Source organism: Pogoniulus pusillus, chromosome 35 (assembly GCF_015220805.1).
Source record: "Pogoniulus pusillus isolate bPogPus1 chromosome 35, bPogPus1.pri, whole genome shotgun sequence".
Classification (NCBI taxonomy): Eukaryota; Metazoa; Chordata; class Aves; order Piciformes; family Lybiidae; genus Pogoniulus; species Pogoniulus pusillus.
In genome coordinates this window covers 11,984,228-12,007,822 of record NC_087298.1, presented here as the reverse complement: position 1 = coordinate 12,007,822, position 23,595 = coordinate 11,984,228, and the positions used below count along the sequence as shown (strand labels likewise).

Here is a 23,595-nt window from a genome sequence, read left to right as displayed (position 1 = left end):
ACCCCACACAGACCTGTGGTGGTCTGGAGGTGATGGCCAGATGGGAGGGAGGGGATGAGGATTGCTGGCGACCCTCCAGCTCTTGGGGGGCAGCATCACCTCCTGCCCTGTGGCCACAGCCCCAGGCCCTCACCTTCCTCACCAGGCTTTTGCACCCCTGTACCTGCACAGTTCACCACGCAGGGAGTCTGGATGGTCCCGTGGGCTGTCTCCACTCCACACACCCTCTTCACCCCAAAATCATCAGTCCGGACCTGGATGCCTGTGACTGGGCAGTTCTCGATGATCTGGAGGCAGGAGGAGGGCAGCAGAGTCATGGCAGGGGCAGAAGGGTGATGGGGGACAGCCTGGCTGGCCTGGCATCTGCACCCCACATCTGGCACGCTTCTTGTTGACACACACAGGCACAAGGAGGGGCTGCTGGCCCCTGCCTTGAGGGTGGTGACAGCACAACCTGCTGCCTGACCCCACAACTGCCCAGGGAACCTGCTCTGGGGCTGCCTTCCTTGGATCTCTGGCTCCTGCCAGCTTAGGAGCCAGCTTTGCCCTCTGCCTTCCCTGGATCTCATGGCTCCTGCCAGCTTAGGAGCCAGCTTTGCCCTCTGCCTTCCCTGGATCTCATGGCTCCTGCCAGCTTAGGAGCCAGCTTTGCCCTCTGCCTTCCCTGGATCTCATGGCTCCTGCCAGCTTAGGAGCCAGCTTTGCCCTCTACTTCCCCTGGACCCCATGGCTCCTGCCAGCTTTGATGGCTACCACGCAAGCAGCCCTCAAAGCCAAGACCTTTCTTGGGCAAAGACCTAACTGCTGGAACAACTCTGGCTCCAGTGGGAAAGGAGGAGATGAGGAGGGCAGAAGCTGAAGCCTCCTCCCAGGACCAACAGGCACTAATGAGCAATTACTGATTAGGAACTACCGTAGCGCCTCTGGCAGTTGCTGCCCTGGCAAGAGTCGAGCAGGTACCAGCTGGATCCATGGTGCCATCCTTGGGCACATAGAGGGTGCCATAGAGGTCGTTGATGTTCATCAGTGGGTACAGGTCCTTGGTCTGTGCTGGGGTCAGGACGTAGGACTCCACACCATAAACCTTCCCCAGCTGCCAAGGGAGAAGCAAAGAAGGAACTCAAGCAGGCAACAAAAGCTTTGCTCATTGCTTGCTGCAGGAGGAGGAGGAGGAAGAGAAGTGCATTAAGGAGAGTGTGTTCAGAATATCCAGGGAGCTTCTCCTCCACCTCTACTGTGCCCTGATGAGACCTCATCCTGAGTACTGCCTTCAGGTTTGGGCTCCCCAGGTGAAGAGGGACAGGGATCTGCTGGAGAGAGCCCAAGGAAGGATGATGAGGGGTCTGGAGCACTGCCTGGTGAGGAGAGGCTGAGGGCCCTGGGGCTGCTTAGTCTGGAGAAGAGAAGACTGAGAGGGGATTGAATCAATGTCTATAACTATCTGAGGGCTGGGGGTCAGGAGGGGGGGACAGGCTCTGCTCACTGCTGCCTGGCACAGGATGAGCAGCAATGGATGGAAGCTGCAGCACAGGAGGTTGCAGCTCAGCACAAGGGGGAACTTCTTTTCCATAAGGCTCCCAGAGCCCTGGCACAGGCTGCCCAGAGAGGCTGTGGAGTCTCCTTCTCTGGAGCCTTTCCAAGCCTGTCTGGATGTGTTCCTGTGTGCCCTGAGCTAGACTGGATGGTCCTGCTGTGGCAGGGGGGTTGCACTGGATGCTCTCTTTAGGTCCCTTCCAACCCCTGCCATCCTGTGCCTGATGTGAGACCCTCACAGCATCCTTGCCCCAAAGCAAGGAGTGGCTGCAGCCGTGGCACTCCCTTAAAGCCACCTGCTGCATCCTTGCCCCCACCCATCCACTCTGGGAGCTGCTGGGTGCTGTAAGGGACAGCTGGGGACCATCTGCTCCAGGTTCCACAGCCCTCAGCCCCGCTCCCAAGGCACGGGTGACACACCCCAGCTCCTGCAGCCCACCCGGCCAGGGGCCGGTCCCTACCGACATCAGCCTCTTGTACTCGTCCAGGCGCTGCTTGCTGGAGGCGATGAAGAGACCTCCGTTCTGCACCCAGCCCGTGTGCAGCCCTGTCTCTGCCGGCAGCTCCCTGCTCACCACCTCCCGCGTGTGTGCCAGCAGCTCCACCTCCACGTCGCTGGGACGCAGCTGCCACAGCAGCCCTAGGAGGGGACAAGGGAAGGGCAACAGACATCACCCACCTGGACCCCAGCAAGGCGTTTTGACTCTGTCCCACAGGGCATCCCGGTCACCAAGCTGGGAAAACACAGCCTGGATGAGTGGAGCACTGCTGGGCAAGGAATGGGCTGGATGGTGGCACCCAAGGGCACAATGACCACCTGGAGAACAGTGCCAAGTGGCTCCCTCAGGGGTCAGTGCTGGCACCAGTGCTGTGGAACATCTTTGTCAGGGATGTGGACAGAGCAATCAGTGCAGCCTCAGCAAGTGTGCAGATGGCACCAAGCTGTGTGGCACAGGAGACTTGCTAGAGGACAGGGATCCATCCAGAGGGAGCTGGGCAGGCTGCAGAGGTGTGCCCAGGCCAACCTCATGGCATTCAACAAGGCCAAGTGTAAGATCCTGCACCTGGGTGGGTGCAATCCCAAGCACAACTCCAGGCTGGGTGGGGAATGGCTGAGAGCAGCTCTGAGGAACAGGACCTGGGGGTCTGGGGTGAGGAAAAGCTCAAGAGGAGCCTGCAGTGGGAGTGCAGCCCAGACACAACCCTGTGCTGGGCTGCAGCAAGAGCAGTGTGGGCACAGGGCAAGGGAGGGGATTCTGCCCCTTGGCTCTGATCTCCTCACACCCCATCTGCAGTCCTGAGGGCAGTTCTGGAGCCCCCAGCACAAGCAGGACATGGAAGTGTTGGAGCCAGTGCAGAGGAGGCCACCAAGATGCTGAGAGGGCTGCAGCAGCTCTGCTGTGAGCACAGGCTGAGAGAGTTGGGGCTGTGCAGCCTGGAGAAGAGAAGGCTTGGAGGAGACCTTGGAGTGGCCTTGCAGGATCTGAAGGGAGCTCCAGTAAAGCTGAGGAGGGACTATTGACAAGGTCTGGGAAAGATAGGAGGAGCAGGAGTAGGTTTGAACTAGCAGAGGGGAGACTGAAACTTCTAGGAAGAAGTTGTTTGCAGGGAGAGTGGTGAGACCCTGGCACAGGTTTCCCAGGGAGGTTGTGGAGCACAGGAGCACAGAATGTGATCAAAGATCCTGCTCTGGCAGTGGGGCTGGACTGGATGATCCCTGCAGCTGCCTTCCAACCCCTAAGATCCTGTGCAGGGTGGTCTGGGTTGTCCTGCCAGGGCTCCTGCTCCATCTCGTGGTGATGTGGAGAGACACAAATTGTCCTTCCCTGTTTCCCTTGGGCACCAAGAGCAATGCCTTCGGCTCTGGGGCTGCCAACATCATAAGGGGCACGGGCAGGTTGGAGTGGTCATGAAGATGGTCAAGGAGCTGCAGCACCTCTGCTCTGAACAGCTGAGAGAGTTGGAGGTGTTCAGCCTGGAGAAGGCTCCAGAGAGAGCTTATTGTGGCTCCTCAGTGCTTTAAGGCAATCAGAAGAAAGCTGCAGAGGGACTTTTTACAAGGGCTTGGAGTGACAGGACAAGGGGTGAGAGTTTAACTACGAGAGGAGAGATTTAGGCTAGGGAGAAGGAAAAAAATTCTCCCCCATGATGCTGGTGAGACTGCAACAGACTACCCACAGAAGATGTGGAACCCTCCAGGGCCATGCTAGATGAGGCTTTCATAGAATAGAATCAGGCAGGGTTGGAAGGGACCACAAGGAGCAGCCAGTTCCAATCCCCCTGCCATGCCCAGGGACACCCTACCCTAGAGCAGGCTGCACACAGCCTCAGCCAGCCTGGCCTCAAACACCTCCAGCCATGGGGCCTCAACCACCTCCCTGGGCAACCCATTCCAGCCTCTCACCACTCTCCTGCTCAACAACTTCCTCCTCACCTCCAGCCTCACTCTCCCCACCTCCAGCTTTGCTCCATTCCCCCCTGTCCTGTCACTCCCTGATAGCCTAAAAAGTCCTTACTCAGCTTTTCTGTGGCCCTCTTCAGATGCTGGAAGGCCACAAGAGGGTCCCCTGGGAGCCTCCTCTTTGGAGGCTTTGCTTTGAGCAACTTGGTCTAGCAAGAGGAGCTCCTGCCCGTGGCAGGGGGGTCGGAACTGGATGATCTTGAAGGTCCCTTCCAACCCAACCCATTCTGTGATTTAAAGCAAGGGGGAAGGAAGGTTTCTGGAGCAGATATCCCCAGAAGAGACTAACCCCCCCCACGCCCCCCCCCCCGCCAAAGACAAGTGGCTTAAAGAACGGAGTGGGGGAAGATGTGAAGAGAAACTGCTCCACCTGCTCATGGCCACACAACAGAACCTTCTGGGGGCGTTTTTTAACACAAAGGGATGCCAAATGGGCAAAGAGGAGCCCTCAGCAGGACCCTCCACCCTCAGAGCCAAACCCCTCCAGCACACCTGCCTGGGCAACACACCCGCTCCATGGCCACCTCCATCCCCACCCCAGGCGTCGCCCACAGCCACCCCCATCCCCACCCCAGGCGTCGCCCACGGCCACCCCCATCCCCACCCCAGGCGTCGCCCACGGCCACCCCCATCCCCCCCCCAGGCATCACCCACGGCCACCCCCATCCCCACCCCAGGCGTCGCCCACGGCCACCCCCATCCCCACCCCAGGCGTCGCCCACAGCCACCCCCATCCCCACCCCAGGCATCGCCCACAGCCACCCCCATCCCCACCCCAGGCGTCATCCACGGCCACCCCCATCCCCACGCCAGGCGTCGCCCACGGCCACCCCCATCCCCACGCCAGGCGTCGCCCACGGCCACCCCCATCCCCACGCCAGGCGTCGCCCACGGCCACCCCCATCCCCACGCCAGGCGTCATCCACGGCCACCCCCAGCCCCACCCCAGGCGTCGCCCACAGCCACCCCCATCCCCACCCCAGGCGTCGCCCACGCTGTGCCCAGCACCTCACCAGCCGTGTGCCAAGTGGTCCCCGAGGTCAGGCGGTCCCTCTCCAGCAGCACGACGTTGGTGACCCCCTGCTTGGCCAGGTGGTAGGTGGTCTGGCAGCCCAGGCTGCCCCCTCCCACCACCACCACCTCGGCTGAGGAGGGCGGGGGCCGGCTGGGCTCCCCGGAGCCTTCCTCCTTCAGGGTCCTCTGGTACGGGACACTCTTCTCAGCCGTGGGGCCCGCGGCACTGCTCAAGGGCCTGGGGCTTCGCCAGGGGGCTGGCAGGCAGCGGGGGGTGGCCACCCTCAGGGCACAGCTCACGAAGGACATCTCCACCTGCAAAGCCCCCAGACCACCCTGCTGGCACGGACAGGAGACCCCCAGTCAAGCTTGGGGCTCACAACCCAACATTCGGGTGCTGTGCAAGGAGCTGAGCAGCCCTGGACAGCTTGGAGCAAGCCCTGGGGCACAGCCCTGAGCCGACTGCTGGGACCCCCTCTCCCAGCAGCAAAATGAGATCCCAGCGGCACCTGTGTGCAGCTCAGGTAGGACATCTCCACCTGCAAAGCCCCGAGACAACACAGCTGGCACGGACAGGAGACCTCCAGTCAAGCTTGGGGTTCACAACCCAACATGTGGGAGCTGTGCAAGGAGCTGAGCAGCTCTCGACAGCTTGGAGCAAGCTCTGGGGCACAGCCCTGAGCCGACTGCTGCAATCCCCCCTGCCAGCAGCAAAATGGGATCCCAGCTGCACCTGTGTGCAGCTCACGTGGGACATCTCCACCTGCAAAGCCCCAAACCCACCCTGCTGGCACGGACAGGAGACCCCCAGTCAAGTTTAGGGCTCATAGCCCAACATTTGGGTGCTGTGCAAGCAGCTGAGCAGCCCTGGACAGTTTGGAGCAAGCCCTGGGGCACAGCCCTGAGCCGACTGCTGCAATCCCCCCTGCCAGCAATGAAATCAGATCCCAGCTGCACCTGTGTGCAGCTCACGTGGGACATCTCCACCTGCAAAGCCCCAAACCCACCCTGCTGGCACGGACAGGAGACCCTCGGTCAAGCTTGGGGTTCACAACCCAACGTGTGGGAGCTGTGCAAGCAGCTGAGCAGCCCTGGACAGCTTGGAGCAAGCCCTGGGGCACATCTCAGAGCCCACTGCTGCAATCCCCCCTGCCAGCAGCAAAATGGGACCCCAGCGGCACCTGTGTGCAGCTCCCAGCCCCCTGCAGAGGCCCCACTTGGGGAAGGGGCTTAGAAAAGCAGGAGGCAAGCAGAGGGCTGTGCCAGCTGGTGCCTGCCACTGTGCCCTCTTTCCCCCCTCCCGTCCCGTCCCCAGGAGCTGTGTGGCCACAAGGCAGGCAGAAGGTTTGTCCTTATGTGCAGGGGGTGGGGGGGACAGGGCCAGCTCCTGCCCACGGGGCTGCTGGCGTGGCACACGCTCCGCGGCTTGCACGGGTGCGTGGTTTTTGGGGGGGTGGGCGGCACAAGCTGGGGTGCAGTGGGGGGGGCCGGCAGCTCAGCACCACCCCCTTCCACGCAAGCCACGGGGGCTGCCCCAAAGCTTACCCTACCGGGACCCCTCTGCCGGGTGCCACGTGGCTGCCGCAGCACCCCCCGCACCCCCCACAGCCCAGCCAAGCTGCAGGCTCCCACTCGCCAAGTCCCACGACCCGCAGGAGCTCCCGCAGCGCCCCGCGACACGGCCCCGCCACCCGCAGCCACCACCCGGCCGTGCCCCACTCACCGGCGAGGCTCGCTCCGGGCTGCGCGCACGGCTCCAGGGCCCTGCCTTCCTCCAACGCTCCCTCCTCCTCCTCGGCACACGGCTGCCCCTTCGGCCCCTGCCTTCCCCTAGTCCACTCCTCCTCTCTGCACACGGCTGCCCCTTCAGCGCCTACCTTGCTCGAATGCTCTCCTCCAGTCTGCACGCAGCTGCCCCCTCGGCCCCTGCCTTCCTCTCGTCCTCTCCTCCTCCTCTCTGCACACAGCTGCCCCCTCAGCCCGTGACTTCCCCCCCTGCTCGCCTCCTCCTCTCTGCACGCAGCTGCCCCTCAGCCCCTACCTTGCTCCAATGCTCTCCTCTCTGCACGCAGCTGCCCCTCAGCCCCTACCTTGCTCCAACGCTCTCCTCTCTGCACACAGCTGCCCCTCAGCCCCTACCTTGCTCCAATGCTCTCCTCTCTGCACGCAGCTGCCCCTCAGCCCCTACCTTGCTCCAACGCTCTCCTCTCTGCACACAGCTGCCCCTTCAGCCCCTGCCTTGCTCCAATGCTCTCCTCTCTGCACGCAGCTGCCCCTCAGCCCCTACCTTGCTCCAACGCTCTCCTCTCTGCACACAGCTGCCCCTCAGCCCCTGCCTTGCTCCAATGCTCTCCTCTCTGCACGCAGCTGCCCCTCAGCCCCTACCTTGCTCCAATGCTCTCCTCTCTGCACGCAGCTGCCCCTCAGCCCCTGCCTTGCTCCAACGCTCTCCTCTCTGCACACAGCTGCCCCTTCAGCCCCTGCCTTGCTCCAATGCTCTCCTCTCTGCACACAGCTGCCCCTTCAGCCCCTGCCTTGCTCCAATGCTCTCCTCCTCCTCTCTGCACGCAGCTGCCCCTCCAGCCGCTACCTTCGTCCAGTGCTCCTCTCCTCTGCGTGCCCCTGCCACAAAAGCACATTAACCAGCGCTGAAGGCAGGCAGGACCATCCCGGGCAGCAGGGAAACAAGGATTTGCCCTCCCCTCTCAGACCGTCCTGCAGCCCTGCAGCTTCCCAAGGAAGAAGACCATTCAGGCAGGAGGGAGGAATTGAAAAGAGGGAGGCAAACGCAGCTGAAATGCTGCTTTTCTGCCCGGCTCGGTGCCCAGCAAAGAACAAACAGCCCAGGGGGGGCCAGCAGGGACTTGCAGCCTTTTCCCGGGCTGGAGCTGTCAGCTGGATGCCAGAAGAGCAAACACGGTGAGGAACGGCACCATCTGACCCTCCTGCTGCCAGTTCCTGACAGCTGCTTCCAGTGGGAAGGGCAGAATTAAAAGAAAAGAGGAAAAAAAAGTGAACCGAGGCAAAATCCCTTAAGCCAGAGAGCTGAAAGGGAAGGTGAGAACACAGCCAAAACATTTTAATGGCAAGGTAGGGGGTGGGGAAAAACTCATTAAGGCAACTCACCACATCTGATTTCAGCCTCCCAACTTGAAGGGTTTATTGCTCAGGACTCTCCCCTGAAATTACTGCCTGTTTGGGCAAGATGTGCAGGAGACTGGGGGTATAGAATCACAGAATCAAGCAGGTTGGCAGAGAGGTCTAAGCTCAGCCAGCCCAGCCTAGCACCCAGGCCATGGCACTAAGTGCCCCAGCCAGCCTGGGCTTCAACACCTCCAGGCACAAAGACTCCACCACCTCCCTGGGCAGCCCATTCCAATGCCAATCACTCTCTCTGACAACAACTTCCTCCTCAGATCCAGCCTAGACCTGCCCTGGCACAGCTTCAGGCTATGTCCCCTTCTGTTGCTGCTTGCCTGGCAGCAGAGCCCAACCCCACCTGGCTACAGCCTCCCTGCAGGCAGCTGCAGGCAGCAATGAGCTCTGCCCTGAGCCTCCTCTGCTGCAGGCTGCACCCCCCCAGCTCCCTCAGCCTCTCCTCACAGGGCTGTGCTCCAGGCCCCTCCCCAGCCTTGCTGCCCTTCTCTCAACACCTTCCAGCACCTCAACTTCTCTCTGCAATTCAGGAGCCCAGAACTGGACACAGCACTCCAGGGGTGGCCTGAGCAGTGCTGAGCACAGGGGCACAAGAACCTCCCTTGTGCTGCTGCCCACACTGCTCCTGAGCCAGCCCAGGATGCCTTTGGCTCTCTTCTCCTTTGAAGGCAACTCTGAAGGGTCTGGTCTGGTTATCTCAGAGCAGCAGAAGTTGGGGTGGGGCCAGGGTCTGAAGCAGCATGCTGCTGATCCTTGCACTGTGCCCTTGGGCAGCATCACCTATCTGTGGCCCCATGGAGCAGCCCAGGGATGGTGGTTTGGGGGCTTGCAGCATTCAACAGTGCCAGGGACCTGGGAAGTGCCTCCCTGCTGCTCCCCACCTGTATTGGCTACCTGTACCATACCCAGTCTGCATCCCAGTCCTCCTCTCCCCACACCCCCCTCCACCCCCACCCCCCCACCCCAGTTTGGGAAGGATTGGTTTGGAAGTGGAGTGGTTCACTTGGTCCAGCCCCAGCCCCTGTCCCAGACAGCGTTTTGCAGGCTCACAGAAGTGTTTTGGTTGAAAGAGACCTTTCAGCTCTTCCAGTCCAACCCTAACCCAGCACTGCCAGGGCACCACCAAACCATGGCCCTCAGCACCACATCTCCATAGCTTTGATAGCCCTCCAGAGATCAGGACCCCACCACTGCCCTGGGCAGGCTGTTCCAAGGCTTGAACAAAGTTTTGAGGGAAGAAATTGTTCCTCTTGTCCAACCTGAACTTCTCCAGGGATTTAAGTGCTCACACTAACCACAGAGAGGCAAACAAGTCTAAACTCCTGTTTGCAAGGGAGTCTTTCTGTTTGACAGGCCAGGACCATTTCATCAGCAGGCACTAATTATCAACATGACCTTTGTGTTAGACCAGGCTTAAAACATTCAGAGGAGCCCAGGTAGATATTCAGCAGGCTGAGCTCAGGATGGAGAGTGGAGAAAGCAGTGGTGACTTCTGCCCAAAGTCCCCAGGCTCTCCTCTGGCTCCAAAGCTGGGATGGGGATGGTTTGATTTTTGGGTGGTGAGTCCAATGGAGAAGGGAGCCTAAACCCATTTGATTTGTTGTCCTTTCTAGCTTAGATTAATCCTAAAATGAAGCAGCAGAGAGGTCTGCAGGCTCCAGGTGGAGTTTTCTAGGTCACAGAGAAGATGATGGCTTAGGCAGGAATGAGGTAACCAAGCATGATGCAGAACTGCAGCTGATCACTGTGGGCACCAGGCTGCCAGCATGTCCCATCCTCAGCCCCATTCCCATCTTCATCTCCATCCCCATCTCTGCTCTCATTGTCCACACAAGCAGGCTGTGCTCTGCTCTGCACCACAGTCTGAATGTGATCCACAACCCCAGCCTGAAACAGCCCCAAGCCTGCACAGTCCTGCTGGGGCAGAGCCTCTCTGAGCTCTGCTCTTGGTAACTCCCAGCCTTGGAATCTCAGCATGCTGGGGTTGGAAGAGACCTCTGGAGATTATCCTGCCTGCTAAAGCAGGGCACCCACAGCAGCCTGCCCAGCAGCACAATGTCCACCTGGGGGTGGAAGCTCTCCACACAAGGAGACTCCACAACCTCCCTGGGCAGCCTGCTCCAGGCCTCCAGCACCCTCACAACAAACAACTTTCTCCTCCTGCTCAAGTGGAACCTTCTGGGTTCCAGTTTGTGCCCATTGTCCCTTGTCCTGTCCCTGGGCACCACTGAGCAGAGCCTGGCCTCATCCTCTTTCCCCCCACCCTTTAGCTCTTGCTGAGCACTGCTCAGCTCCCCTCTGGGGCTGCTCTTCTGCAGGCTCTCAGCCCCAGGACTCAGCCTTTGCTCCTCACAGAGCTGCTCCAGACCCCTCAGCAGCTCTGCAGCCTCCTCTGGACTCTCTCTGGCAGTTCCCTGCCTCTCCTGAGCTGAGGAGCCCAGAACAGGACTCAGCAGTCCAGATGTGGCCTCACTAGGGCAGAATGAGAAGAACTCTTCCTCCTGCACTCCAGGACACCATTGGCTTTCCTGGCCATGAGGGTCCATTGCTGGCTCATGGTGAACTTCTTCCCCCCCAGCACTCCCAGGTCCTCCTCTGCAGCATTGCCTTCCAGCAGGTCACCTCCTAACCTGCACTGGTGCTGGGGTGCAGGACACTCCACCTGCCCTTGTTCAGCTTCCTGAGGTTCCCCTCCACCCAACTCTCCATCCAGTGCAGCTCTCACTGAACAGCAGTTTTGGTGCCCACCAAGCTGGGTGGTGGCACAGGAGCTCACACTCAGCCAACCCTGCTGCCCACAGCATGGACCAGCCCAGGTGGCAGAGGGAGGTGACCACACTGACCAGCCACAGGCCACCAGGACCGTGGTGGGGGTGTGCTCAAGGCCCAGCACAGGGACACCCTGGGGTGGTTGCCACATGCCTCAGCCTGGAGCAGGACCTGCTGTTTGCAGAGGGCAGCCAGCAAATGCCACCCCCTGGGCTGTGTTTGCTCAGAGCAGAGGCAGTGTCCTGGCCAGCCTAGCTCCTGGGGGGAGGGAGGGGTCAGGTCAGCAGCTGCTCTTGCTGGGGGAAAAACAAAAGTCATCATAAATGAAAAGCTAAGCTGTGCTGGTGCATCCCCATCCTGTGGCAGCCTGGAGCCCCCACAGGGCTGGAGCCACCTGTGCTGGCCATGGCTGGAGATTTGCTCCCCCGGGAATGCTGCTCCTGCTCTGATTCCAGTGGATAAATGACCCCAGCCCCACCCTGCCCCCTTTAACCCTGTCAGCCCCTCCCCAGTGCACAAATGACCCCAGCCCCATCCTGCCCCCTTTAACCCTGTCAGCCCCTCCCCAGTGCACAGATGACCCCAGCCCCATCCTGCCTCCTTTAACCCTGAGATCTCAGCCCTTCCCCAGTGCACAGATGACCCCAGCCCCATCCTGCCCCCTTTATCCCTGAGATCTCAGCCCCTCCCCAGTGCACAGATGGCCCCAGCCCCATCCTGCCCCCTTTATCCCTGAGGTGTCAGCCCCTCCTCACTACACACATCCCAGGGTGGGATGATGTGGAGCAAAACCAGCTGTGGAAGCACCCACCTGGCCCAGGCTGGCATGCTGCTGGCACCAGCCACCCCATAAGGGTCAGATGGCACCATGTGCCACTAAGGAGCCAGCCCCTGCAGTGGCAGGGATGTCGCCAGGGGCAGGACATGCAAATGTTTACAGATCACAGAAGGGCAGGGGATGGAAGGGAGCTCTGGAGATCATCCAGCCCTGCTCAAGCAGGGCAACCACAGCAGCTCACCCAGGATCACAATGTCCAGGTGGGTTTGGAACCTCTCCCAGAGGTGGAGACTCCACTACCCCTCTGGACAGTCTGCTCCAGCACCCTCAAAGTAAAGAATTTCCTCCTCACGTGTAGGTGGAACTTCCCTGTCCAGCTCTTTGCACTTACTTGCTCCTAGAGCCAGCAGCCAGTTCCAGGCTCCACTGCTGGCATCCTGCAGCCAATTCCAGGCTCCACCGCAGGCATCCTGCAGCCAATTCCAGGCTCCACTGCAGGCATCCTGCAGCCACCCTTGACCTGCTCAGCTCTGAGCCAACTTCTCACTGCTGACAGCAGAGCTCTCAGCTTCCAACCCAGCACCTGAAGCTCATCCCATTGCTCCAGACTACCCAGATCCCTCTGCAGAGCCTCCCTACCTTCAAGCAGATCCAACACTCCTGCCCAGTTTGGTGGAACATGTCCAGTGAGCACAACCTGGCACTGTGGGAAGGACCTTCTGTGAGTTTTGGAAGGGGTGTGAACACTTAGGATCTGTGGCAGGAAACAGAAAGGGCCTACAGGAAAGCTGGGGAGGGACTTTCCAGGCTGTCAGGGAGTGATAGCACTGGGGGGGATGGACCAAAGCTGGAAATGGGGAGATTCAGACTGGAAGTGAGCAGGAAGTTGTTCAGCATGAGGGTGTGGTGAGAGCCTGGAAGGGATGGGGCCATGGACCTTTGTGACAGGGTGTGTGGTTTTTCCAGCAGGGATGCCCTGGGCACCTCTCCACAAGCAACCAGGGGAGACAGGAGGGGCAGGGAGGGCTTAGAGAGCTGAGGCAGAAGGTGAACGTGAGAGGGGGGAGGGTGTTGGGTGAGTTTCTCTCATCCCTCCTCACCTCTCCCCCCCGCCTCTAAAAGCACTCAGGCCCAACACTGCTCCAGGAATTGGAGCAGGGTCTTTTGCTTTGCCCAGCAGGAGCAGGGCATTGCCAACTCCCCTGAGGGCTTGGTTGGGAGAGGTTAGCACTAAACAGTACCTTTGGCAAGCTCTGAGCAGCCTCCGTGTCCCTGGCACCTTGCAGAGCCTTGGGAGGCGTCTGTCCGGGTCAGAGCCCAGCTGCACTCAGCCCAGTCCCCTGTGGCACCAAGAGCTGGGCACTGGGGAGGCTCCAGGAGGAAGAAGGCAGCTGAGCAGGGCAGCTCTGGGCTCATCACTGTGCAGCTTAGGATCTCCAGCTTCAGGACTTCTCCATCAGAGCCTCAAACTCTTCCATTTCTCATCCCAAGCACAGCACCACAGCACAGCTTGGGAGGCAACCATGGTACCCCTCCAGGCCAAGGACCAAGGGCATCAACACTGCTCACCCACCCTACGCTGGCATCTCCCAGACCTGCACCAGAGTGATCCAAGAGCACAGAGCCCCACAGCAGGACCACCTCCAAATCCCAGGGGAAGGACATCAGGAAGAAGCAGCTCAAAATGCCACTTTATTAGAGAGAGGCTGGAGGGCATCTCCTGGAGGCTCAGGTCTTGGGAGGCTGTTCCCTGCCACACATCTTTCTTTGTATTTGCACTCTGGAAGGAAAGTGTGGAGCTGGAGGGCGAAGCCAGTGCCTGGCAGAAGATGATGGTTGGGGTCTCCACTCAGCAGCAGCTCTGCCCACCAACTGTGGGCAAGGACAGACTGGGATGGAAGGTGCTCAGGACACGGTGGCAATGCCAGGACAGACGGACCTTGACAGCAGCAGTAACAGGCTGTGGGAGGGGGAGGAGGGGGCAATGCTGGCAGCCCCCCCTCAAAGTGCAGACAGCTGAGGATGGAGAGTTGGAAGCTTTCACAGCTCGGTGAGAGAAGTGAGGAGTCTGTGGTGTAGCCCTTCCTCAGGTGGGTGCATCCCCCCACCCCCGAGCTCAGCGGGGTGGGACTTGTGTCACAGCTGCAGGAGGAGGCAGCCTGGCTCAGGGTGCCAAGCAGGCAGTGAGGGCACCGCAGACCCATGGATGCACCCTCCTGGCCACTCCTCTGCATGTACCTGGTGCCTTGGTGGCCTCCAAAGCCCTCGTGTGGCAAAGTGCATCTCCAGTCTTGCAGTGTGCTGACACCAGTGGGACCAGACTGCCCCCCGGGCTGCCTGCTCTGCCTGCAGCCAGGCTGGTGGCACTGAGGTGGGAGGTGTGTGAAGGAAATGGCCTTGGGATTCCAAAGTGGCTCTTTCCTCTCCTGTCTGACCTGGAGATCCACTTCCAGTCTTTCATGCTCCTGGTGTCACAGCTGGCATCTTCCAGAGACGAGCAACAGCCCTTTCCTCCTCCTCCTGGGCTGGGCATCCCCACTCTCCCTTCTCATCCCAGTTGCATCCACGGAGGCTGTCAGAATCCCAGTCTGGAGGAGCCCAGGGGAGCAGCACGGCAGGAAGTCCACCTCATCTCCTCAGGGCCAAGTCACTCCCTCCCTTCTGAACCCCCCCCCCACTCCAAATTCTCACCGTGGCACACCCAGGTACCAACCTTCAGCCTCACCCTTCCACCACCATCTACCTTTGCTAGAAGGGGTTTGGAAGCCCCCCCCATCCTCTGGTGGGCACCGCACAGAGTCTCTCAGCTCTGTCCATGCAGGAGGATGTGGCTTTCCTGGGACCTTCTGCAGCTGCCACACCACCGTGAGCCAGCAGAGCATCGACCTCCTGCACGGGCAGCAGGGGCCAGGCCGGCGCTGGCCCCGGCACACACACACTGTACAGAGGGACAGGTTGCTAAAGAGGCTGCAGGAGCAGTCCTGGAGGTGTCCAGCCATGGCTCAGCAGCAGCTGTGGGCATGGGGACGAGTGTGCAGGGTCTGCAGTGGCTTGCTCTGGGCACTTGATGACCTTTCCATCAGACATCCCTCGCTCACTGCACTCCTTCCTCCTCCACGTACGTCGAGGGGAACCAACCGACCTGTGGGGGAAGTGGCAGAGGGTGAGCTGGAGACCAGGGAACTGCACCAGGGAAGTGCTTTGTTTGGGAGAGACCTTGCAGCTCACCCAGTCCAACCACTGAGCCAGCACTGCCAGGGCACCACCAACCCATGGCCCTCAGCACCACATCTCCATGGCTTGGAAACCCCTCCAGGGCTGGGGACTCCACCACCTCCCTGGGCAGCCTGTTCCAGGGCTTGACAACCCTTCTGGGGATAAATTGTTCTTCATGTCCAACCTAAACCTCCCCTGGGGCAACCTGAGACTATTTCCTCTCCTATCAGCTGATACTAGGGAGAAGAGCTCAAGCCCCAGCTGGCTGCAGCCTCTTCTCAGGGAGATGTAGTTCCTCATGTCCAATGGGCTGCCCGGGGAGGTGGTGGAGTCACCGTCCCTGGAGCTGTTCAAGGCAGGACTGGACGTGGCACTTGGTGCCATGGTCTGGCCTTGAGCTCTGTGGTAAAGGGTTGGACTTGATGATCTGTGAGGTCTCTTCCAACCTTGGTGATACTGTGACACTGTGGTACTGTGATACTGTGATACCTAAGCCTCCCCTGGGATCACTTCCTCTCCATCCCACCTCGGGAGAAGAGCCCAACCCCGAGCTGGCTCCAGCCTCCTTGGAGACAGCTGAAGAGGTCTCCCCTCCGCCTCCTCCTAAAGCCAGGCAGGTGGAGAGCCAGGAGGGGAGCAGAAGCTGAAGACACTGGCCAGGCCATGGCCCAGCTGCACTTACTCTGCCGTTGGTCTCCCCTTTCCACCATCCCTGGTCCCCACCAATCCTGCTGTAGATCTTGACCACGTCTCCTTCCCGCAGCGACAGCTCCCGCATGTCCCGCGCCGCGAAGTTGTACCGAGCCACCGCCGTCCCCACCACCCGCGGGGTGAACACTGCCAGGGCACAAAGCAGGCCAGCTCGGGAGCTGCCCCCACCACAGGGCACCAGCCAAAGCCTGGGGAAAGCTTGGGGAAGGTTCAACCTGGGTGTGCTACTTTGAGGCTAAGTGGATTCTCTTAGTGAGAGAAATTAAGATTATAGGCTGGGAAAAGGAAGCCAATGGAGATGTCTGCTTGGAGTCACAGAGCAAGCAGGCTGCAAGAGAGCTCCAGGCTCAGCCAGCACAACCTAGCACCCAGCCCTGCCCAACCAACCAGACCATGGCACTAAGTGCCCCAGCCAGCCTTGGCTGCAACACCTCCAGCCACAGCCACTCCACCACCTCCCTGGGCAGCCCATTCCAATGCCAATCACTCTCTCTGACAACAACTTCCTCCTAACATCCAGCCTGGACCTGCCCTGGCACAGCTTGAGGCTGTGTCCCCTTCTTTTGGTGCTGGCTGCCTGGCAGCAGAGCCCAACCCCACCTGGCTACAGCCTCCCTGCAGGCAGCTGCAGGCAGCAATCAGCTCTGCCCTGAGCCTCCTCTGCTGCAGGCTGCACACCCCCAGCTCCCTCAGCCTCTCCTCACAGGGCTCTGCTCCAGGCCCCTCCCCAGCCTTGCTGCCCTGCTCTCAACACCTTCCAGCACCTCAACATCTCTCTGCAATTCAGGAGCCCAGAACTGGACACAGCACTCAAGGTGTGGCCTGAGCAGTGCTGAGCACAGGGGCACAAGGACCTCCTTTGTCCTGCTGCCCACACTGCTCCAGAGCCAGCCCAGGATGCCTGGGGTTAAAAGTGGGTCTCTGCTGGGCTTTAATCAGCTCTGTGGGCTTGGGAAGCCTCTCTCTGCTGAGGAGGGAAGTCCAGGAGGGGCTTGGTGGAAGGATTGCTGGGGTGAGAGCCACCTCTGTGAGAAGATGGTGAAAGGTTTCGAGGGAATACACAAATAAAGCATGGGGAAAATCCTGCCCCACTACCAAAATGAGGTCTGGCTGCTGCACAGCTCCCAGCACCTGATGGGACCAGCTTGAGAAAAGATTTCACATGGCAGCTTCTACTTAAACTACTCCAAAGAAGTGACCTCTTGGGATTGTCTTCTCCCAGAGATGCTGAGCAAAATCTCCAGACAGAGGAACAAGTCACAAACCTGCTGCCCTCCCTTGCTCCTGTCCCTGCCAGGGAGCAACCAGGAGCCTTGGAAACCTGCTTCCCTAATAGACCAGCAGCCTGCAAACCCTAATGCTGACCAACAGCTTGGGATAAGCAGCATTGTCCCAGGAGCCATCCCAGCTCCAGACCTCCACCAGCACCACGGATCTCCATCACTTCAGGCAGGGGATGCTCAGCACAAGAGGAGCAGTAGGAGGGGAAGGCAGGGCCAGTGCTCAGCAACCCTGCCCCAGGGACTGGGCATGGGAGGGGAAGGAGGTTGGAGAACAACGGTGGGAAGGGATGGGATGGGCAGAGGAGGAGGTAAAATGCAGCTCCTCTGAAGTCTGCAACAGAAACCCCCCACCCTGGCAGGCCAAGCTTGGGTGAGGCTCCTCCTCTTGTCCCAGGGTGAAAAGTTTGCAAACCAAGGTTGAACTGAAGTTGGAGGGAAAGCTTTGCCCAGGTTTTCAGCTCTCAGTGTGGAAGGAGATGAGGATGGTGATGGAGATGCTCCAGGCAGACACACAATGAGCAGTCACCAGAGAGCTCATCCAGCCTCACTGGGCTGGAGAGCAGAGCGAGAACCACAGCAGCTTTGAGCTCCTTCATCAGGAGCTTGCCCAGAGCCCACTGCTGCAGAGATTCCCTTCTGTGAGACTTTCTATGCAGCTCAAGCATCCCAGAGTCCCAGTTTTGGCCTAATCCCATCACAAAAAACGTTCTTCCCAAAGAGGGCAGCAAGGAAAGCAGCTCTGGCTTTGCCCACAGGTTCCCCTGTCGACCTTGAACAACAAACTTAGAAGGGGAAGAGCCAAACTGGCACAGTTTTGCTCTGATCCCTGCCAAGCAGGCAGGAAGGCACCAGTCTGTAATGGGCTCTAAAAGCTGGAGCAGCACAGCACTCTCTGCAGGGAGCCTGAGCCCCAAAACACATTTGATTCCCCCCACCCCACCAAGGTACTCAGGAAGGGGCTCCTGAGCAGCCTCAGATACCAGAGCTCAACAACTGCTGGACACTGAGATGGTCTCCTTGTGGAGCAAGGAGGAATGGTCTGGAGGATGGTGAGATGCCAGTGCTGGTCTGGTGAAACACATGGGAGAAACAGGTCAAGCTTGAAGTACATCATGAGACCCCAAGGTGCCAGGATTCACTTTTGGGTTCATTTTAGCCTCTTTGCTCAAATAGTGGCAACTCCATCTCCTCCCTGCCTTGACGCTGGGGAGAGGGGGGAGTGCATTTTGCTGCCAGCCAAGCGTTGGTTAATTAACTCATTTCCAGGCTGGTCCCCCACTGGAGATCCTCTGAACTGCCTGTGAGTGATGCAGGGACAGCAGGGACCCCACGGGTCCTGCTGGTGATGGCTTTCAAGCTGGGGATGCTGCAGCCCGGGGGATGGCAGCAGATCTCTCTGCCACTGGTACCTGACCAGAAGGGACTGGAGGAGCTCTGAGAAGAAAAGTTGAGGCCCTGAGGACTGAGAAAAGAAAAGTTGTAGGAAGCACAGGAGGCTGCAAGGGGTTAGAGAGAAACAGAAAGAGGCAGAAGAGGCATTAAAAGGGAAATCAAAGTAAAATCAAGCATTAGAATGCAGCAGGTTTTAAAAAGCTAAGAGCAAAGCATGCAGGAGATCTTCAAAGAATCAGCCAGGGCTGGAAGGGACCACAAGGAGCAGCCAGTTCCAATACCCCTGCCACGGGCAGGGACACCCTACCCTAGAGCAGGCTGCACACAGGCTTGGGGCTGGGACAGCTGGCAGCAGCTCCAGCCACAGCCAAAAGTCACAGAATCAAGGTTGGTTGGAAGAGACCTTTCAGCTCATCAGCTCCAACCATTAACCCTGCACTAAACCAGGGCCCTCAGCACCACATCTCCACAGCTTTGGAAGCCCTCCAGGGCTGGGGACTGCCCTGAGCAGCCTGTCCCAGAGCTTGACAAACCTTTCTGGGGGAAGAAACTGCTCCTCATGCCCAACCTAAACCTCCCCGGGTGCAACTTGAGGCCATTCCCTCTGCTCCTGTCACTCCTACAGTTGTGTTTTGTGCAAAAGGAAGTTTCAGCAGCTCCTAAAATCCACCTCCCTTTGGTGTTCTTCTCAAACACCCCTTGGGAAAAGGGCTTAGACCCACAGTGCTCAGCCTCAAAGTGCTTCCCCCCAAAATGATTCCTTCCCCCACCTCAAACTGATTCTTTTCCTTTCCCTTCCCCCAGCCTGATTCTTTCCTTCCACCCCCCAACCTGATTTTCTTTCCCTTCCTCAAATTGATTCTTTTCTTTCCCCCCACAAATACTTTTTTCCCCCAAACTGATCCCTTTCCCTGCCCTGAACTGATCCCTTTCCCCCCCCCAGATTCCTTTCCCCCACAAACTGATTACTTTTCCTCCCCACAAACTGATTCTTTTTCCCCTCAACAGATTCCTTCCCCCCTAAACTGATTCCTTTTCCCCCCCACAAACTGATTCCTTTTCCCCCCAACAAACTGATTCCTTTCCCCCAACTGATTCCTTCCCCCCCAAACTGATTCCTCTCCCCCACCACAAACTGATTCCTTCCCCCCCTACAAACTGATTCCTTTCCCCCCAACTGATTCCTTCCCCCCCAAACTGATTCCTTTTCCCCCACCACAAACTGATTCCTTTTCCCCCCAACAAACTGATTCCTTTCCCCCCAACTGATTCCTTCCCCCCCAAACTGATTCCTCTCCCCCACCACAAACTGATTCCTTCCCCCCCTACAAACTGATTCCTTTCCCCCCCCCCAAACTGCTTCCTTTTCCCCCGCCAGCTGCCTATCCCTGACACCAAATGAGCCATTTTGCACCAATGCTCCTTTTGCTTTCCACCTGCTGGCATCATTTCTTTCCCAGCTCTTACTCTGGGCTCCAGACTTGCTCTGTCTCCCATCCTCTCCACTAAAGGAGTCCTGCTGGGACTCCAACAACCATCCCAAGCCCCACTGGCACTGGATCCATTACAACACAGGCACAGAGGCTCAGCTGGGCAGTAAGACACGATACAGAGCTCACTGCCCCTTGGGCTGCTCCTCCAGCCACAGCTCTTCTCCCAGCAGGACCAGGGGGTGGAAAAGCACCCCCAGAGCAGAGAAGGAAGGACACCATCCTTCTCCTATCCCCCCCAGCAAAAGCTGTCTCTGAGTGGCTGCACCCAGCCTGTGGAGCTGCAGGAGCTCAGAGCGCAGTGGCAAGGCTCAGCTCACAGAATCACCTCTGTGAAAGGAGCTCTGAAGATCTCGTCCAACATCTCTGCTAGAGCAGGATCACCTAAACTAAATCACTCAGGAACATGTCCAAGGGGGGGCTGAATGCCTCCAGAGAGTGAGACTCCACAAGCTCTCTGTGTTGACCCCCCCTCCTTACAGCCCTTCTCTAAGACCCATCCCCACACCACCACCAGCAGAAGGTTTGTTTGCCAACTGGGAGGCTCCAACCCCCCAGCAAAGCTCCTAATATCTCTCCTACTGCTTGCTGAGAGGCTGAAAGGTGCCTCCAGGGAGGGTTTGAATGCCTCCAGAGCCTGTGACTCCACAACCTCTCTGGGTTGGACCTCCAATTAGAGCCCTTCTCTAAAACCCATCCCCACAACACCACCAGCAGAAGGTTCGTTTGCCAACTGGGAGGCTCCAACCCCACAGCAAAGCTCCTAACATCTCTCCTACTGCTTGCTGAGAGGCTGAGAGATGCCTCCAGGGGCCTTAGGGGCTGCCCACCTGCAGTGCTGGGCTGTTTTTTACCTGGGGAGCGGGTGAAGGTCCTGGAGGTGGAGCGCTCTCGGGACTTGTAGGGGTACTTGAGGGTGGTGTCCAGCTGCTTGAAGCTCTCCTTCAGTGAATGGCTCTGGTAGTACTCAACCAGCTCCTGGGAAAGGATGGAGAGGCTCTTGGCTGTCCCTGCCACCCTCTGCAAGACTTACAAGGGTGATGGCCACCCTCAGAAGGAGGCTACAGAAACCTACCAGCAAGCTTTCAAACTTCTTGGCTTCCGTGATGTGGATCCAGTTGTCCTTCTCCACTACCTTGATGTGCTTCACCTCCTCGTTGAACCTGCCAACGGGAGCAAAGGCAGTGAAGACAACGTAGCTGTGTGCTCCAGCCTCATCTTGCCTTCCATGGCCCCCAGTTAGCAAATTAAGCCTCACTGCCAAGGTGCAACTCACTTAATGCTGATGGCAAAGCGCTCGGCCTCGGCTGGGCGCTCCCTGATCAGGTAGGTGCCACTGACGTGAGACTTGAGCAGGTTGTCTGTCTGCTGCCTCTCCATGTTCCCTGCAAACCTGAGCCCAGAGGTTGAGGAGTTAATCCAGGCCACTAAAACAATCAGTGTCTGGCATTAAAACAGGCATGGAGCAGCCACCCAACAGGAAGCTTTTTGGTTTTGAGGCGTGAAGGGTGAGAAGGAAAAGCCTCCTCCAGGTCTCATCCCAAATGCTCCTGAGCAGAAAGTGCCCTGAGATCATAGAGCCATAGAATCCAGCAGGTTGGAAGAGAGCTCCAAGCTCATCCTGCCCATCCTAGCATCCAGCCCCAGCCAAGCAACCAGACCATGGCACTAAGTGCCCCAGCCAGGCTTGGCTTCAACACCTCCAGAGACGACAATGACTCCAGCACCTCCCCGGGCAGGCCATCATCACAGCCCTGGGACAGGTGGGGCATGAATCATGGCTACTCTGCATTCAGCATCAGAGTGGATTCCTGCCCCAGGCACAAGGCTGCCACATGCCAGAATGGTTCAGCGTTGGGAGGGACCTCCAGAGACCATCCAAAATCCAACCCCGCTCCCTGCCAGAGCAGGATCACCGAAGGCAGATCACACAGGAAGGCACCCAGGTGAGTTTTGATTGTCTTCAGGGAAGAAGACTTCCACAGGGTCTCTGGACAGCCTGCTTCAGAGCTCCTCTGTCCCTTCTGGGGCAGAGGAGGGCTGTGCCCAGGGGTGGGCAGGGACTCACCATGGGTAGGCTGTGTAGTCGATCTCCCGTGAGGGTGGACGGCTGTTGGGGGGCTGCAAAGAGAGCCTTGGTTACTACTGATGGCCACCCAGCAGCACCCCACCAGGCTGCAGAATGAGTCACAGAATGGTTTAGGTTGGAAGGGAGCTCAAAGATCATCCAGTTCCAACCCCCCCTGTCACAGGCAGGGACACCTCCCACTAGAACATGGCTCTCGAGACCTCATCCAGCCTGGTCCTGAACACCTCCAGGGAGGTAGTGGAGCACAGCAGCACCATGGCAGTGGCATTCATAGAATCATGGAATGGAGCAGGTTGGCAGAGAGCTCCAAGCTCAGCCAGCACAACCTAGCACCCAGCCCTGCCCAACCAACCAGACCATGGCACTAAGTGCCCCAGCCAGCCTTGGCTGCAACACCTCCAGCCACAAAGACTCCACCACCTCCCTGGGCAGCCCATTCCAATGCCAATCACTCTCTCTGACAACAACTTCCTAACAACATCCAGCCTGAACCTGCCCTGGCACAGCTTGAGGCTGTGTCCCCTTGTTCTGGTGCTGGCTGCCTGGCAGCAGAGCCCAACCCCACCTGGCTACAGCCTCCCTGCAGGCAGCTGCAGACAGCAATGAGCTCTGCCCTGAGCCTCCTCTGCTGCAGGCTGCACCCCCCCAGCTCCCTCAGCCTCTCCTCACAGGGCTCTGCTCCAGGCCCCTCCCCAGCCTTGCTGCCCTTCTCTCAACACCTTCCAGCACCTCAACAGCTCTCTGCAATGGAGGAGCCCAGAACTGGACACAGCACTCAAGGTGTGTCCTGAGCAGTGCTGAGCAGAGGGGCAGAAGAACCTCCCTTGTCCTGCTGCCCACACTGCTCCTGAGCCACGCCAGGATGCTTGGTACCAGCAGAGCAGCACCTCCCATGGCAGCCCCCAGTGCTCCCAGTTGCATCTCCTCCTTGGCACTCACCCTTGCATCCACTGGGCAGGGCTTCACTGAGTTGCTGGGGAAGTAACCTGACTTCTTGGTCTGCAGCAGCCTGCCCTGCAAAGCCAAGCTGGGGGTCAGTCTGGGCTGTGCACTGCCACCAAAGGTTTGGTCACACAGCCATGGGGACAGGCTCTAAACTCCCTCACAGTCATCCCCCACCCTCAGCTCCAAACCCATAAAAAGGGATCATAGGATCATGGAGTTGTTTGGGTTGGAAAAGTCCTCCAGGGTCATCAACCCAACCCCGCTGTGGCCACCACACCACGTCCCCAGGGGCCATGGGCACACATTGCTCCAACACCCCCAGGGATGGGGACTCCACCACCTCCCTGGGCAGCCTGTGCCAGGGCCTGCTGGTGTAGAAGTCACTCCCTGGGAGTTGCTCTCACCTCCCACCACGGGGAGTCAGGGTCCCCCCTCAGCAGCTCGATCACGTCCCCCATTTGAAAGGTCAGCACTGGCTTCCCGGGGGGGGCTGGGTTCCCATGGTAGTTCTGCACAGCCACCATCTTGGGCCCTGGGAGAGAAGCAGAGATTGCAGCCCTTAGTCCCAGCCTCACCCCTGCCCTCCTGCAGCCTCTGGAGCCTCACACCCTGAGCCACCAACCCAACAGCTCCAGCAGGCAGCGAATGGGGGCAGGGAGCATGAAAGCAGGAAGGCTTTGGTGCCCACAGCCTTGGCTCCTGCAGTTCCATGCATGGATGAGTTCTCCAAGTGAAAATCAAAGCCCTGAAAGACTCAG

General features: G+C 59.0%; 2 protein-coding genes across 13 annotated transcripts in view; both read right to left on the bottom strand.

Annotated features, from left to right (window-relative positions):
- The window catches only part of SARDH (sarcosine dehydrogenase), a 35,217-nt gene extending 28,317 nt beyond the window's left edge, over nucleotides 1-6,900 (bottom strand). For 2 of the 4 annotated variants that reach the window (XM_064171145.1, XM_064171147.1), the window contains exons 1-5: nucleotides 6,732-6,900; nucleotides 5,008-5,323; nucleotides 1,995-2,173; nucleotides 914-1,093; nucleotides 164-287 (exon numbers count right to left, since the gene is read on the bottom strand). In XM_064171145.1, coding sequence (XP_064027215.1) covers nucleotides 164-287; nucleotides 914-1,093; nucleotides 1,995-2,173; nucleotides 5,008-5,317 — 793 coding nt within the window. In that variant the 5' untranslated portion in view covers nucleotides 5,318-5,323; nucleotides 6,732-6,900. Of the gene's footprint in view, nucleotides 1-163; nucleotides 288-913; nucleotides 1,094-1,994; nucleotides 2,174-5,007; nucleotides 5,479-6,731 lie in introns of those variants that run through there. The other 2 variants (XM_064171146.1, XM_064171149.1) reach the window with 2 other exon arrangements.
- Nucleotides 6,901-13,382: 6,482 nt separating this feature from the next.
- The window catches only part of VAV2 (vav guanine nucleotide exchange factor 2), a 155,241-nt gene continuing 145,028 nt past the window's right edge, over nucleotides 13,383-23,595 (bottom strand). For 4 of the 9 annotated variants that reach the window (XM_064171590.1, XM_064171592.1, XM_064171591.1 and 1 more), the window contains 9 exons: nucleotides 23,242-23,369; nucleotides 22,832-22,906; nucleotides 21,872-21,924; nucleotides 21,080-21,196; nucleotides 20,879-20,966; nucleotides 20,658-20,781; nucleotides 18,331-18,383; nucleotides 15,610-15,764; nucleotides 13,383-14,853 (listed from right to left, as the gene is read on the bottom strand). In XM_064171590.1, the coding sequence (XP_064027660.1) occupies nucleotides 14,670-14,853; nucleotides 15,610-15,764; nucleotides 18,331-18,383; nucleotides 20,658-20,781; nucleotides 20,879-20,966; nucleotides 21,080-21,196; nucleotides 21,872-21,924; nucleotides 22,832-22,906; nucleotides 23,242-23,369 (977 nt within the window). In that variant the 3' untranslated portion in view covers nucleotides 13,383-14,669. Of the gene's footprint in view, nucleotides 14,854-15,609; nucleotides 15,765-18,330; nucleotides 18,418-20,657; nucleotides 20,782-20,878; nucleotides 20,967-21,079; nucleotides 21,197-21,871; nucleotides 21,925-22,831; nucleotides 22,907-23,241; nucleotides 23,370-23,595 lie in introns of all 9 variants that reach the window. The other 5 variants (XM_064171594.1, XM_064171595.1, XM_064171599.1 and 2 more) reach the window with 2 other exon arrangements.